General features: G+C 36.7%; 1 protein-coding gene across 1 annotated transcript in view; it reads left to right on the top strand.

Annotated features, from left to right (window-relative positions):
• The first annotated feature begins 3850 nt into the window (after positions 1–3850).
• The window catches only part of VWA3A (von Willebrand factor A domain containing 3A), a 29711-nt gene continuing 19218 nt past the window's right edge, over positions 3851–14343 (top strand). The window contains exons 1-14 of the mRNA XM_032197757.1: positions 3851–3915; positions 4148–4268; positions 5083–5207; positions 5282–5356; positions 6749–6803; positions 7551–7649; positions 8689–8795; positions 9081–9206; positions 10517–10625; positions 11267–11332; positions 11795–11920; positions 13332–13470; positions 13560–13663; positions 13899–13979. Of these exons, the coding sequence (XP_032053648.1) occupies positions 3851–3915; positions 4148–4268; positions 5083–5207; positions 5282–5356; positions 6749–6803; positions 7551–7649; positions 8689–8795; positions 9081–9206; positions 10517–10625; positions 11267–11332; positions 11795–11920; positions 13332–13470; positions 13560–13663; positions 13899–13979 (1398 nt within the window). The remainder of the gene's footprint in view (positions 3916–4147; positions 4269–5082; positions 5208–5281; positions 5357–6748; positions 6804–7550; positions 7650–8688; positions 8796–9080; positions 9207–10516; positions 10626–11266; positions 11333–11794; positions 11921–13331; positions 13471–13559; positions 13664–13898; positions 13980–14343) is intronic.

Genomic DNA, 14343 nt, shown 5'->3' with positions numbered 1-14343 from the left:
ATTTTAACAGTTTTTGTAATAGGTACAAACGATCCCATGCCTTTCTAGGTGCAATTTTAAGTTAAGCTAAAATTCTTTTTATGGTAATTTATTTGTATATGAGGGTAGAAGGTGAGATCATGTCATACCTTAAAGTTAAAATCCTAATTTGGGGAAACTGACACTATTTAAATTATTAGCAACTGTTGCATAGAAAGTCTCTTTTTCTACAACATTGTTATTATTGATATTCATATGAGTTCAAGCACTGCAGTTTACAGCAGAGATAAACATTTCTCTAGCGCATGTAAAATGCAGTATTTAAAGTAATGCAAATGCTATTTCACTGCAAAGATGGATGAACTTATTAATTCACCTTTACTAAAAAAAGCAGTATAATTGTTTAAATAGTATATGCCTTGTTCACTGCAATTATAAATGTGGATTTAAGGACCATCCAAATTTGAAGTATTATTCATGAAAAGCAGTTTTACTTTCCATTACAATTCCATAGGTATTGTCATAATTTACTACTCAATCTAAACTTGCAGAAATTAAGATTTTTCTTAGTGCAGGGAGCTTTCCTGGGCCACTGTCTACATTCATTTACCAGTTAACTCATGGTTTATTTGAGGTCCATTATGAAAGCAAACAAAAAATTGTATGTCTCAAGTTCTGTTTTATGGAGCTTATTTGAGCTACATTACTAGGCACTGTTAAAAAATGTTAGTGAAATAATCAGAAGCTTCCAAAATAATCACTTATCTTCAGACACTTAAGGTGATAAGACAGTTTGCACAATTATTTGAAACTCAGTGCCATTCAAACCCTACGGGGTTCTGGTCCTCTAACTTCTCCCTGACTCTGCTGTATTAAACAGTTCATAGTTCACATTTTGGTGGTTTTGAACACATTTGCTACTTTAATGGTCTATACGTGATTTTTTTTTTTCCAGTTAGTTCACTCACAAAGAAAAGGAAGTGTTCATAGAATGCTAATTTTTTTCTCAACTAATCTGTAAGTACAGCCAGGCACTTACTTAGAGCTGATGCTTTAAAGATAATTTGGTTCCTTAAGCCTTCATCTGCATAGATATTCTAATTCCCTCTAGCAGTGTTGTGGAAGACAGATAAAATGCCAGGTTAAGATGCCGGATGTGTCTAAATTTTCAGTGTTATTGGTGGTGTAGCAAAAGCTGAAGTATTGACTAAAACATAGGAATTCTGATGCAGAAAAGCTCTTCTGTTTTCAGGAATGTCACTCCTATAAATAGTTCTAGGAGGTTTTTTAACTAGAACATGAGTGAAGGGGTCAGGTTTCTCAACCTCTAAGATTCTTCCTTCTTACCTATTTTGGATATAGTAACATCATGTACACAGTTGATTTAGGCTTTGAGTAAATGGATCCTCATGCAATAAAAAACATGAACACTTATCTTGGAGCATAGCCAGTCTGTGGCTGGCTGGCTGGAAATTTTTCTGATCTGCCAATGCTATTGCTTTGAATTATTAAATAGTGGAGATTTAACTAGCTGGCTGTTTGATTAAATATTTGAGCATTTCATGTCCAGAAATAGATACAGCCATCTGCATTGTAAATAAATAAATAAATTATAATGAAAAACCTTCCCTCAGTAAATGAAGAGACAGCTATCAACAGTTGCTTCTAATGAAGTCACTAAGTACTATGTAGTACAGTATTAATTTATAGCAGAAAATCATATCTTGTAAGCTGTATATAAAACACTGTCTTATGGTGCAATCATTTGTCAAACTTTTGTCTGTTACTTTTGTTTGAAAGATGTGTGCATTCTTTTTCATACCTAAGAGCATCACTGTAAAATCTGCTGAATACTATTTATAGGTTTTATTTGCACAAGGTTTAATTTTAAACTACAAGAAGTTCGTATTGAACATGCCTAAACATCTGTAGACTTTTTCAGTTCATGAAAAGCAAATGTTTCCATATGACTCTTCTCCAAAGGTAATCCCATATTTATGTTGAGTGTTTACATAAACTTTTCTAATTCTGTCAGCCATTATATTTAACTTCTTGAAGGACAGCTCATTTCATGCATCACTAGACTAGTCTTACGCTTCAAAATTCTCTAAAACATTTCATGTCCCATCACACTGTGCACACTTTGTCACTTATTTGCCTAACAACATGTGAAATCAGAAGCTTAAAATACCTTCAGAAGGGAAACTAGTTAACTTGTCTGCATAAATGTTATGGTTGAGCTCAGCTGGAAGCCTTTGGAAGCTGGAAGCCATTCCTCTCAGAGGAGGGTGGGATGCTCGAGTACATGAGTCTAACCATTTAATATTCTGCACTCAGTTGTTACCTTGCTGGCAAGCGCTACCTGTGTTACTGGAGCTGCTGGCAGGGTGCAGCATCACCTGAGCCTGACCCCCTGGCTGCTGTCACTGCGGCCAGATGAGGGCCCTTCTGTAACACCTGTGTTTAGAGCTGTTGTTTAACCACTCCAGAACACACCTGTAGAGTACTGTGTGCCCCAACAAATGAAGGGGGGGGGGAAATGAAAGCTGTCCTTTAAAAGCTTTGTGAAGGATGACAATAATGAAGGAAAGAGTGTCTGCCAGCCGCTTGTCCCGCTCGAGGCCTGGCCGTCTGAGTCCTCCGTCCACCCCGCACCACCCTTACCAAGGATTGTTTTCTAATTGGTTAGAACACTTTTATTTTTTTTTCCAATTAATGATATCTGAACAAATGTTAATACAAACTGTATAAAATGAACATAATTTTCTTCACTTGTATTTTTGTTATTGAGCAAGTTTATCAAAATAAATTGTCTACTAAAGCCATCGGCCCCGGCTGCCCTGACTGGAACGAGCGCCTCGCGCGCGGGTGCCTTCCCCTCACACGCGGGCGCTTCCCGCCCATCGCTGCCCTCTGGCGGCCGGCAGCGGCCCCGCCGGGCCCGCCCCGTCTCCACAGGCAACGCCGTAACGCGGAGCTGCCGCTGGGGCCGGGGGGCGGCTGCTCCCGGCCGCTCCGCGCCGCAGGCACCTGAGCCTGACGGAGGAACGGGCGGGTGAGGGCCGGGAGGCGCCTCGGGGTGCTGCTGCTGAGGGGGCGCGGGGGGTTCTTGGCTGCGGCGTGGAGGGGATGCGGGCTGTTCGGGGGTGCGGAGGAGGGATAAGGGGCTGGGGAACCTTCCCCGTGAGGTGAGGGGAGGCGCTGGAGGGAACGGGCCGGTGAGGGCGCTGGAGGGAACGGGCCGGTGAGGGCGCTGAGGGGGTCTTTCTGCCGCCTGTGGTGAGAGGAGGTGTTGGGGAGGGGGCTCTCTGGAACCTGCTGGGACGGGGCGAGCTGGAAGAGCCCGGTGAAGTGAAGGAACGGCAATAGGACTCAACAGGTCAGCCTGATGGTAGGACTTGGTGATCACGAAGACCTCTTCCAGCCTAGATGGTTTTATGGTGGACCGTCCTGTGCCGGTTTTGTCAACCTAACCCTCCCAACTCACCTCTGTGCCTCACAGCCCACTCCTTGCCCCTTGTCCCTGCAGCTCACGCTCACCCTCAGAGCCCTGGATTTTGCTTTTGGTAATTTTTTTCTGCTTGAGCTCTGTCACTTATCTCCCAGCAGCTGTGCATATATATAATTAGCTTCATAAAGTCCCTGAACAAATAACTATTCCAGAGTAATTTCTAAATGCATTTTCTATAGATGGTTAATTGTAACTCCTCTTTGCAACTGCTTTTTAATTTTCTGTTGTCCTACATGCAATGTAATTATCATATAAAAGTTGATGTCAATTTTAATGTTTTTGTGAATAGTATATTTTAAGAAGTTTGCTGTAATACTGTCACTTGTCACTTTTTTTTTGAAGGCTAAGTCTGTTCATATAATGGATACACATGTCAGGAAAATGGCACAATTGCTGGACAATGATCAGTTTTTGGAAAAAGTTGGGTAAGGGTACTGTTACAAAATTCTATTGGGACTTCATAAGTATATATAAAGTAAATAACTGTAGCTTGTATAAACTATGCAATATGTCCCTCCAAAACACTTATCAGATACCAAATGGAGTGTGTAAACAAATGGCAAAATATAAAAACACTTCCCACATTAAAAACTTTATGTGACAGTACAGGAATATTCTTGGCAATTAAGTCATCCCATAAAATTCATTGTCTTGTAGTGTGACCACAAAATCCAGTGTACAGAGTGATCATCCACCATGGCAAGATTTTACTCTGTCTGATCTAGGACCGGACAATGGATTGCTGGTAATGCATGTTAACGAGACACAAGATCTCCTGGTAGGCAAGTTTTCCTGCTACATGGAGCAACTAGAGAAGTAACACACGCACTGTAAATAAAGAGTGTGGAATAAATAAGCTGACATACAACTGATAAGTCTCCTTAAATATATTGGCATATATATATACAGATAATGTGATAGATAAAATCACAAAAGTCATGAATCCACATAAAGTTTTTCTGCAGAGATAAATCAGTATGTGAACAGGTCATGCAAAATGATAAAAGTAAATTGGAAATTGCTGCTGTGTTTTTCTTTAGAAAAATGGAATACAGTATATACCCCTTCAGAATCCGTGAGGCAAGTGTTGGAGATGCTTTATTTTTCTCCCTTTCTTGTTAATCACAGGGGTATATTATTTTATTTCTTTTACTGAACTATTTGTTGTCTTCCTTTTTACCTCCTCCAAACTAAGCTCTCTCTTTCTTTCCTTTAGCTCTCTATCTGGAGTATTCTGAAACCTTTTTTTACTTTGTATCCCAAATTCAAGATAGTGTACTAACTGCATTATATTGGACTATGTTGACTCAGTCATGCTGATAATACTGAGCTTTCCAGCACTATTTTTCTTAGTGTACATTTCATACAAATAAGTTAGTAGGTCTATCCCAACTGCAGAGTATTTTTTTCTATCCACTGTCCTAAAATTTACTGGTTGTTGAATGTAGCTATGTAGCAGTACCTAAAATTACATTGTTTTTGAATATGTACAGCCTCACAGCAGCCATTCTTGGGACTTAGATGTTTGTTGCATTTGAACAGCACATTTCATTTTTTATACTGCATTTATTTTTTTCTTAATTGATCTATAGAAAGTTGAAATGAAGAAAATACAGTCAGAAAAGGTACAAACCACAGAAGAATGGCTAAGAAACTACAGTTTAGAATCCTTGAAATTAACATTAGAACATCTGATGAAAGAAGGCAATGTTATTTCGTAAGTATAATGTTGCCCTTTAATTAGTCCTGATTTGTGTGTGTCTCTGATGCTAATTATGCATAGTGTTCCAGGGATTCAAGAAACGGTGTTGAAGAGGTAGAGTTTACACAGGAGACTGTTACCGATTTTGAGTCCAGACTTTCTGAGTAAGTTTTGATCTTGTTGATAATTTTGATACTAAATGATACCATATCCCTGTCCTTCTTTAGGTGTTTACAAATGCTTTCTTCAATCCTAATTTGTAATCTCTGTGAATTAAATCAGTATTAAATCCTTTCTGTCGAGATTCAAGGCAGGCGATGATTATGTGTCAGTATAGCTGAGGTTTTTTATTTGAGAAGGGGAAGATGCCTATCAACCAAGTTTTGAAATGAAGCAATAAGCTGATTTTTGTAAGGCAGATAATGAATTGGTTTTTTGCAGGTAATACTAATATATGTGAGTTGTGTTTATTGCAACTTCCAGTAGTTTCAAATCATGTGTCCAGTTACAAAAGACAGTATTGCTCGGTTTTCTGTTCAAGGAATGGAATGTTGAAAGTAGTTTGAATTGGAACCAGGAGGGAAAAAGCCTGTATAGCAGATATATAGAAAACTGTTAACTACCAAATGAATTTTAAATGTATAAAATGAAGAAAACTTAAACTGAGGAAGACATTTAATGAATAGGTTCAATAATCTGTACAGTAATAATTTTGCTGGTCTTCACAATATTTGTTAGACTGTTCCTAGAAGTGCCGTTACTTCAGCATACCTCACCATGTCAGTCATGAAGATCCAGAATCTTCAGAAGGTCCCTTTTCAGTACTCTGCCATCTAAACAAAGTCTCAGCAAATCTGGTTAAAAAAAGTAGCTTTCATGTTTCAAGGCAAAGATTTTTTCCTACTTTGAAGTGCTGATTAAAACCTCCAAACAGTAAAAACAAAGCACTGGGTGTTAAAAATAAGTTGGTTAACATAAAGCAATGTTTGGGGACAGCAAGTATTTTGTTTTACCTCAGTTTATACCTATTTTAAAATTAAATTGTTGAAAGTTGTGCTGCAACTAGTCCAAAACTTCAGTGAATGTGCTGCCTTCCAATCACAAAGTTGTATTTCATGAGTGTCTTAAACAATTTAAACAATTGTGTAGTTTACATTAAATATATCTCCTGGCAATAAGCTATGTGTGATGAACTAGCTCAATTTTGCCTGAACTTTTTTTTCTTCATGCATACACATGGTGAACACGCCTCTCCTTCCTCTCAGTAGAAAAATAAATAAATACATAAATAAATAAATAATAAAACTGATAAGAAAACATTTCAGTGATCCATTTTTTCAGCCAGCTAGTTAGTCAATTAAACAATTTAAGGGGAAGAGGTATTTAAATGGTTAGCCCTGCAACCACTATTCATATAAATGCTGAAAACAGTATTTTTAAAACGTGATTTTGCATCTGCAAGAAAAAGGACATGATAAAGACAGATTGTGCAATACTACATTGATACAGAATGCAAAAAAATGTCTTGGCTAAAGCTGTGCTATGCCTTTTGTCAGGGTGATTGAACTTTATCAGCAGCGAATTCAGTGGCTGTTGAAGGACAGCAGAAAGGTAACTTTAACTTTGCAGGATATTTTTAGAAGGGAACTCTTTATAGTATTAAAGAATAAATTAACCTTTGAATGCTAGTAAAAAGTGGCCTCCAGAAAGGTTATGTATTTTCATTATTTACTGCTTCACGTTATATGCAGCGCTCCTTATCTTGACAATTTATTACTTTTGGTGATCTTTCATTGGTATGTGAGTTTTTTGCTTTCTAGATTTGATCTTTTTTTTTAGCAATCTTAATCGGGGCCTCTCAGTGCCACTTAAACAGAAGCAGACAAAGGGGAGCTTAACTTCTGACTGGAACGCAGCTGTCTTTCAGTCAAGTGGGCCCTCTGTTGCTGGTTAATCACTTACTGTGCCTAGCAGTTCTAATGGTCAAAAATGGGTAAAGACATAACTCCCTCTCAGAGAGGACAGGGAAATGAGCAGCATCCCAAAATCCAGCTTCCACAACATGGCTTGATTTAACCTGACCAAGAAGCTATACACGAAGTCGTGATTTTATTGTCCCAAATGATGAATACATTGTCTTGGAAGGGAGGCAATGTGACTCACTGATAAGGATAAACTGTGAGGCGGTAGTACTCTTCTGTTTTCTTGTCTTTGTCACTGTCTCATTTTTGTGCTAGAGAGCCTAAACTGAAAGTAAATACGTAGTATTTGAATTTACCATGGCATTGTGCAGAACAAACAGAAACATTTTTGAACTTTAGGTAAGCTTAGTATTTACAGTGACTTTTCTTGTTGAAGGTGTTTGGCCTTGTAAAAGGTACCAAAGTTGGACTTGTGGTTGATGTGTCTGATATGAACTACAGACCTCGACTACTGGATTTTCAGAAAGACCTTTTGGTAAGTAATAGCAAAGCAGACTTTGGCTATTGTAACATGATAATCAAGCCTCGGAATAACTACAGGTAAAGAACTAAGGGGAGGAAAAATCTGCTTGAATTCATAGAGTATAATACAGTGGAACTTTTCTGTAGTAAGAAGTATTTTTTAAATGTCTTTGGAATTACAGGTTTTGTTACTGGAGTTTGTTTGGATCTAGACATTGCCTACTATAATAATAATATCAATTTTTATAAGTTTCTCAGTGCTTGTACCAGCATTCTCTAACATTCTAAACTTGACTAACAGAAACAACTTCAGAGTGAGAACCAAGATGTACACAAAGCTATGTATATTAAATGTAGGTTTTTTATGCCTGTATGTTTTGTCGAAACAAGATGCACATCACAATTTTGGTCAAAAATTTGGTGAGTTAATTGCTTCCCAAAGTCCCCAAACAAACTTATCCTTTATTGTGCCTTTTTCTTTTATAAATGTTTTACAGTAAGGAATGTATCATGTAGCTGTTTTACTCTAATTTTGAAACTTTGTCTGTAGAACTTCATGTACTGCAATCAGAAATTATTTAAAATTGATTTGTATTTTCTGCATTTTTCACTTGTGCATTTTAAATAAAGCTGCTTTAAGAAAACTCAAATTTGGTTGGCTTAGCCCTAATGCCTGATCTGTTGTTTAGCCCTATCCATGAATATATTATATTCAACATTTTCTGTAATTTATTGTTGGGTGAACATGCCCCTTCTAGATCAGTATGTTCTATTTTATATGGACATCAACTGAAGAGAAAAAAATACCAGTAGAACAAGTATTCCCTGCCTTCATTAACAAATTGGCTAGTTTATCATAAGTTTGCAGGTTTTGTTTGAGTACTCCTTAGGAAATACTTTAATCTGTATGACTTCCTGTAGAAGCTTTTCTCTGCAAGAGCTGAAAACATTACTGCAACTACTCTTAGTAAATTTCTGTTTTTATTCTTTTACATAATAACTACTAGTAGCAGCATGGATAGTAATGTATTAATAAACTTTGTATTCATTAGTGTTTAATAGATGAACAGCTGTGTTATAAGAAGCAATTGTATTGCCTCTCATTTGGTACAGAAATTTCACCTCTGTGGGAGAGTCCAAAAACCATCAATGTTCATGTGTAAGTAATTTAGTTTCTCTATAAAATAAAGGTGTTTCAGCCAATGTCTTCGTGTAATTAAAGCAATCTCCTGGAGATAATAATTACTGTTCATCATCTTGTGCCTGTTGTGATTCGTAAGAGGGAAAAAAAATGAATTTTAAGTGCAGTTAGTGATTTCACACTGATTGTTCATATATAAAATATCTTAGCAGCCCCTGTGGTTTATAGTAATCTTCATGGTCCATTTTATTCAGTATCTGCAGATAGAGTGTGCATATTTTTTTTTTTTTTCCTCTCCTATAGGCTACATGAAGCAAGACAGTGGGTACAGCAGCTGGCCCCTGGTGGAGGCTGCAATTTACTGAAAGCCTTAAAACATGTCCTTACAATGAAAAAGCTGAATTCTCTGGTTATTATTGTAGGAAGCTGGTAAGTCCATTATTTGTTCTAACAACCAGTTTTAGCAGAATTAGTACAAGAATATGAACTTGATACAAAAATAAATAGAAAATTTAAGTTTCAAGTCTTACATCTTTTAAGTTGGTACCACTGAATTTCTTTAATAATTCTTCCCACTTTTGCTATTTATAAATCTGATCTCTTCTACTGTAAAGTCACTGTTTTCATTTGCAGATCAGCTAATGCAGTAATCTTGTGAACGTTTGTTAGCTCTAGTGTTACATCAATAAAAATTCTTCAATGGATCTCACTGCAAGGGTCCACATTTCTGGGACGATTAGATGAGTAGCTAGATTTTGCTGTAAAATAGCATTAAACTTTGGAAGGCAGTCTTCACTCTGTGGTCTTAGTGGTGCTGGTGGAAAACTTGAAATGTGTGATTGATTACAACAAACCAGTCAACAAGCCCTGCTGAGATTATATAAATTATGGACTGAATTCTTCAGTTCTACTGTTGTCATTTGAAAACTTGCCTTACTGGAACCATGATACAAGAAAAAGGCTGCAGTAAGGGCTCTGGGATTTTTACTGTACTCTGTATTTATATATTGTATTTATTTTAAAAGTGCAAAAAAGGGATGGTGTAAGCTTGGCAAGTTGGATATTTAAGAGTTTATTGAGATTACATTTCAGCTAATTTACTGAATACAAAGTGCTCATTTAAAAGGTTCCAAGTTTTGCTTGGGTCTGCTTTGAACAAAAAGCAGAAGTTTATAGTATGTACAAGTGAAAATTTCAGTAATTTCTGTCCCTGGCAGAAATGTAGCTGGAAGGAAAGCCTTTTATGAGCCGTGGAGAGCCACCAAAATTCCAGGAATGAAAGCTGTGGGGGTCAGTAAATTCTAATCACAAAGCAAAAGTTTTGCTTTATTTGGTGCCTTTGGAAAGCAGTGGACATACACTTAAGTAAATACACTTGAACATCTGTGTTGAAGACTTTTCTATTGAAGTTTGTTGAAGGGGCAAAAACATAATTCCTGATTTTTAGCTTCCATGGCTAGCAATGAACAACTTAGAACTCACTTCATCCACAGGTCATTATGAAGCAAAACAGAATCCTAGTGCTCTTATTAACATTCAGACTTTCAGGACAGACTCAAACTCCAGTAGTTGTACCTCAGTAATTGTTGAAAGGGGAAGGGGAGGTCAAATTTCTTTCTCCTTAATGTTGTCTTCCCTTTCTTCTACAGTATGGCCTTTCCCCCCACACTGTTTGATTGCTGTCATTGCTAAGATCTTTTTCTTTTTTTCCTCCTTGTTTATTTATTTATCAACATCAGCACTGATCAGCCTTTGGAAATACTGGCTGACTATGCTCAGCAATGTATGCTGGGGAGAAAACTTCTGGCTCATGTTGTTATATATGATTGCAGCAGTCCTGCTGCTCTTGTAAGTAATTGTGTTGATACTCACTTCCTCCAGTGTCCTTTCATTTATTTCCTATCCAGCTGCAATGTCTTCTCTCATATACTTTGTGGAGATGCTAAACTACTCATTAAAGACTTCCTGATGTAGAGTTGTATTTTCTTCAGAGCAGATTTGCACAAATGAAGTAACTTGTTTGGAGCATCTGTTTATTCATCTTGGTTCATACAAAACCATGATGTGGAAAAACAGCATACAATTTAGAAGTAAATGTGGGCAGGGGAAGCAGAGCCTAATATTTATACTTCTTGACTTCAGTGATATACTTTTGATCTGACTAGCACAAGCCTGCCTTCACAGGAAGTAACTGGCATTTTAATGCAACAAATAAACTTATTAATAAACACACTGAATGAAATTGCCCCTTATTACCTGTTTTGTAAATGTCTTTACTGAGTTTTTCAGCCATGCTCTTAAAGTAGAAGTGAAAACATCTCCTATTTTAAAAAACAATGGAAGCATCTTACTTCTTTGGCTTTCTCGCTACATGTATCTTAAAAGATTTCTTCTCTATCTCTAGTTGAGAATTGAATACTAACAACCCACGTTATCAAAAGAGATTACCAAATTGGAGTAATTATTTTTCTTCCTATTTATATATGTAGGCAGTTCTAAAGAACCTTGCAGAACATGTAAGAGGCCGTTATCATTGCTACTCTTCAAAGGGGGAGGTAGGTGACAGCCAGAGAGGTAAAGGATTTTTCTCCCATCTATTTGATGATTCTTGACTCTTAGAAGGTAAACTACTTATCATCTTCATAGAAGTTTATGGCAATACCTGGTTCTAAAGTTCTTGGTCTGACAAGTGCTGAGGATGTGGTCAATAAACCTGTGGTTAATTCTTTCTGTGACTAAAAATGTTTTTGTAAATTGCAAATATTTCTCACTGACTCAAAGCTGATGAATAAGATGAAACTAGTGATGAATTTATTGTACACTGACTCAAAACAATAATCAAATTATATATTTTTTTGAATAACTTCTATATGTAGTGTGTTGGGTACATTTATGTTCTATTCTGCAATGCCAGGCAGTCTTATATGAATGCATATCCATCAAATAAGAAAGCTGTGCTTAGCTGGTATTTGAATAGCAGTTAACTTATTTTCTCCCCCTTTTTTTCATATATACAGATTTCTGATAGTAGTGATCTTTATCTGCTACTTCAAGAACGCCAGAAGGCTAAGGATCTGCTCAAGAGTATCAAACAAAATTTTCAAAGGCGAATTGGTGGCTCACTTACCAGTAGAATAGCAGATGTATGTGTATATATTTTGTTTTCAAATGTACTTTGAAGTATTAGAGGTAGAATTTCTTAGCATTCACAATATTAAAAAAAAATGAATGTGATTACTTGGATATTGTGATAAGTAAAGCCTGGATATTATATTTTGGCCATCCATTGGAAGAGCAAAATAAGGCCAAAACTAGCAAAGGAGCCATTTTGCTAGATGTTCTCCAAAATGTCTTTTCTTCAATAAAATAAATTCAAAGTGCTCTTGATGAACTTTGGATGAGAAAGTAAAAGAATCGCCTGTGATTTTTCCTCTTTTTATGGAGTGTTTGGTGAATTTCTAGTTCTGCTTTGTTTTGATAGGTTATTTATTTGTATTTTTCTTTGACCCTGTGCAGATGGTCTTAAATGGAAATATGCATCTCTCTTTTGCCTTACTCTCATCTTTGCACATCCGTAAGCCTCGAATTTTAGAAATTTGCTGAGTTCACATATGATTGACAATCTTTCATGCTAGAAATTTGGCAGCACTGTTCTACAAATCTATGGCTGTGGAGGAATTTTTATATCAACAAAATAGTCTGTATCACTACTCTGTCACTGCTGTGTGAAAGCAATTGTGTGAAGTGGACGTTTACTTTTAAATAGGGAGTGAAATTTTCCATCAGGTGCCCTTGTATGTCTCTATGCCTCCAGGTTGGAGGCATACGTGTCATCTGTGAATAATATTTCTAGCTCTGTTCCCTCTCATCCTGCCTTTTGGGTGTATATAGTGAAAGTGCATAGATTTATCTCTCTTCCAACCTCATAATTACTAAAGACCATATAGACTAAACAGGGAACAGAAGTTATCTAGAAAAAACTTAGAAGGTCCTATATCCCCAAATAAAAGCACATCATTTCAGAAACTTACTAGTCAAGCCTTCTGTATGAAAAAGCATCTCCACAAACTTCCATCCACTCATAAAAGCAAGGTCTCTTACCCATTTTTAAGTAAGAGTTATAATGTCTCACAGGAGTTTGTTGACTTGTTTCCATTGGTGTGAATGGAAGTAGAATGTGTTTCATTTTGACTCTATGCTTGGATGAGTAGGAAATGGAGAATGATTTGGTGTGTGTACAACGAAGATCTTTTTCTGCCTTGTCTTAGAGAAACAACTGGCTATTTTCCAGCCAGTACATATGACCATGATGTTTTCATTTCCCCTGCTGATTTTTGCATTGTGGCCAATACAGTCAATTTAATGGAGCACTGTTCCACAAAACCTATTTGTTGGAGAACCAATGGTAGCAATTTTTGAAGTATTTTGATTATTGAAATCTCAGCACTCCAGTAAGCATAAGTAAAACAAATATTCTATGCTGGATATTTAGGATTAAGGTGGAGAAAAAAGTATACTAAAACTTGTAAGAGTTTTTCTTAAAATCCATTTTAGGTTTCCACAGAATTTGCAAATACAGCAACTTCCAGCTTCCTACCAAAGCCTCCAAAGCATGAAGGACCATTAGTTATTCAAACACCATGCTTCCTGGCCAAAACTTCAACAGACTGGTTAAAGACAAATGGATTGAAAGGTAGCACAGAAAGGAAAGCTTAACAGGTATGAAACAGGAATTAAAGATGGAAAACATGTTTTATTTAATGTCTTTGTTCCTTGCTATAGCTAAGAAGTTAAACCTTTATCAAGTTTTGGCTCCCAATGCTTTCTCTCCTGTGGAAGAATTTGTACCAATTCTTCAAAAAACAGTATCATCAACTCTGCATGAGGCAAGTGATGGGGACCTGTTTCTTCTTTTTTTTTTTTTTTCTTTGTACTGCTACATTTTTCCAACTAAATTGGTGCTTTATGAGATAATGAAATCCTGCAGGCTTTAACTGAAATTGGAGTTGTGTATTCAAACCAGATGCTTATATTATTCTCAAAAATAACCCAGGAAGGAATTCCATGCTAGTGCAGCCTATAGGTTTCTGTAAACATGTAAAATATTATTTATCTTTCTAGAAAGTGATGATGCAGTTTGAATGGCATGATGGAACTGTGAAAAATATCCATGTTGACCTGCCAGTATTATACAACTATCAGGTGAGTTGTCTGTAGTGACATGGCTTCATCAGGGCTGGATTACTATCTAATTATTTCATGTGAATTTTCATGATACATAAGTACTGCAGGGATTCACATGCAGACAGCTGTCCATGCGAGTCTGCAGCCATCTGGCTGGATTTGGGACCTAGCTTGATGTGGTAGTGAGGAAGAAGGGTAAGTGAGAGAAGAAGTTCATCAGTGAACTCATAATTTATTTATTACTCATAAATATAGCAACGTGCATTTTGTGATTTGTGTATAAGGGTGTATTTACATTATTTTACCCATACCGTATATATGAATCTTTTAACCTGTACATTGAAAGGATATAGTGGAATAGAGGACTCTTCCTTGCTTTAAC

The sequence above is a fragment of the Aythya fuligula genome, chromosome 15 (genome assembly GCF_009819795.1).
Source record: "Aythya fuligula isolate bAytFul2 chromosome 15, bAytFul2.pri, whole genome shotgun sequence".
Lineage (NCBI taxonomy): Eukaryota > Metazoa > Chordata > Aves > Anseriformes > Anatidae > Aythya > Aythya fuligula.
This window is presented reverse-complemented; position numbering and strand designations above follow the sequence as displayed.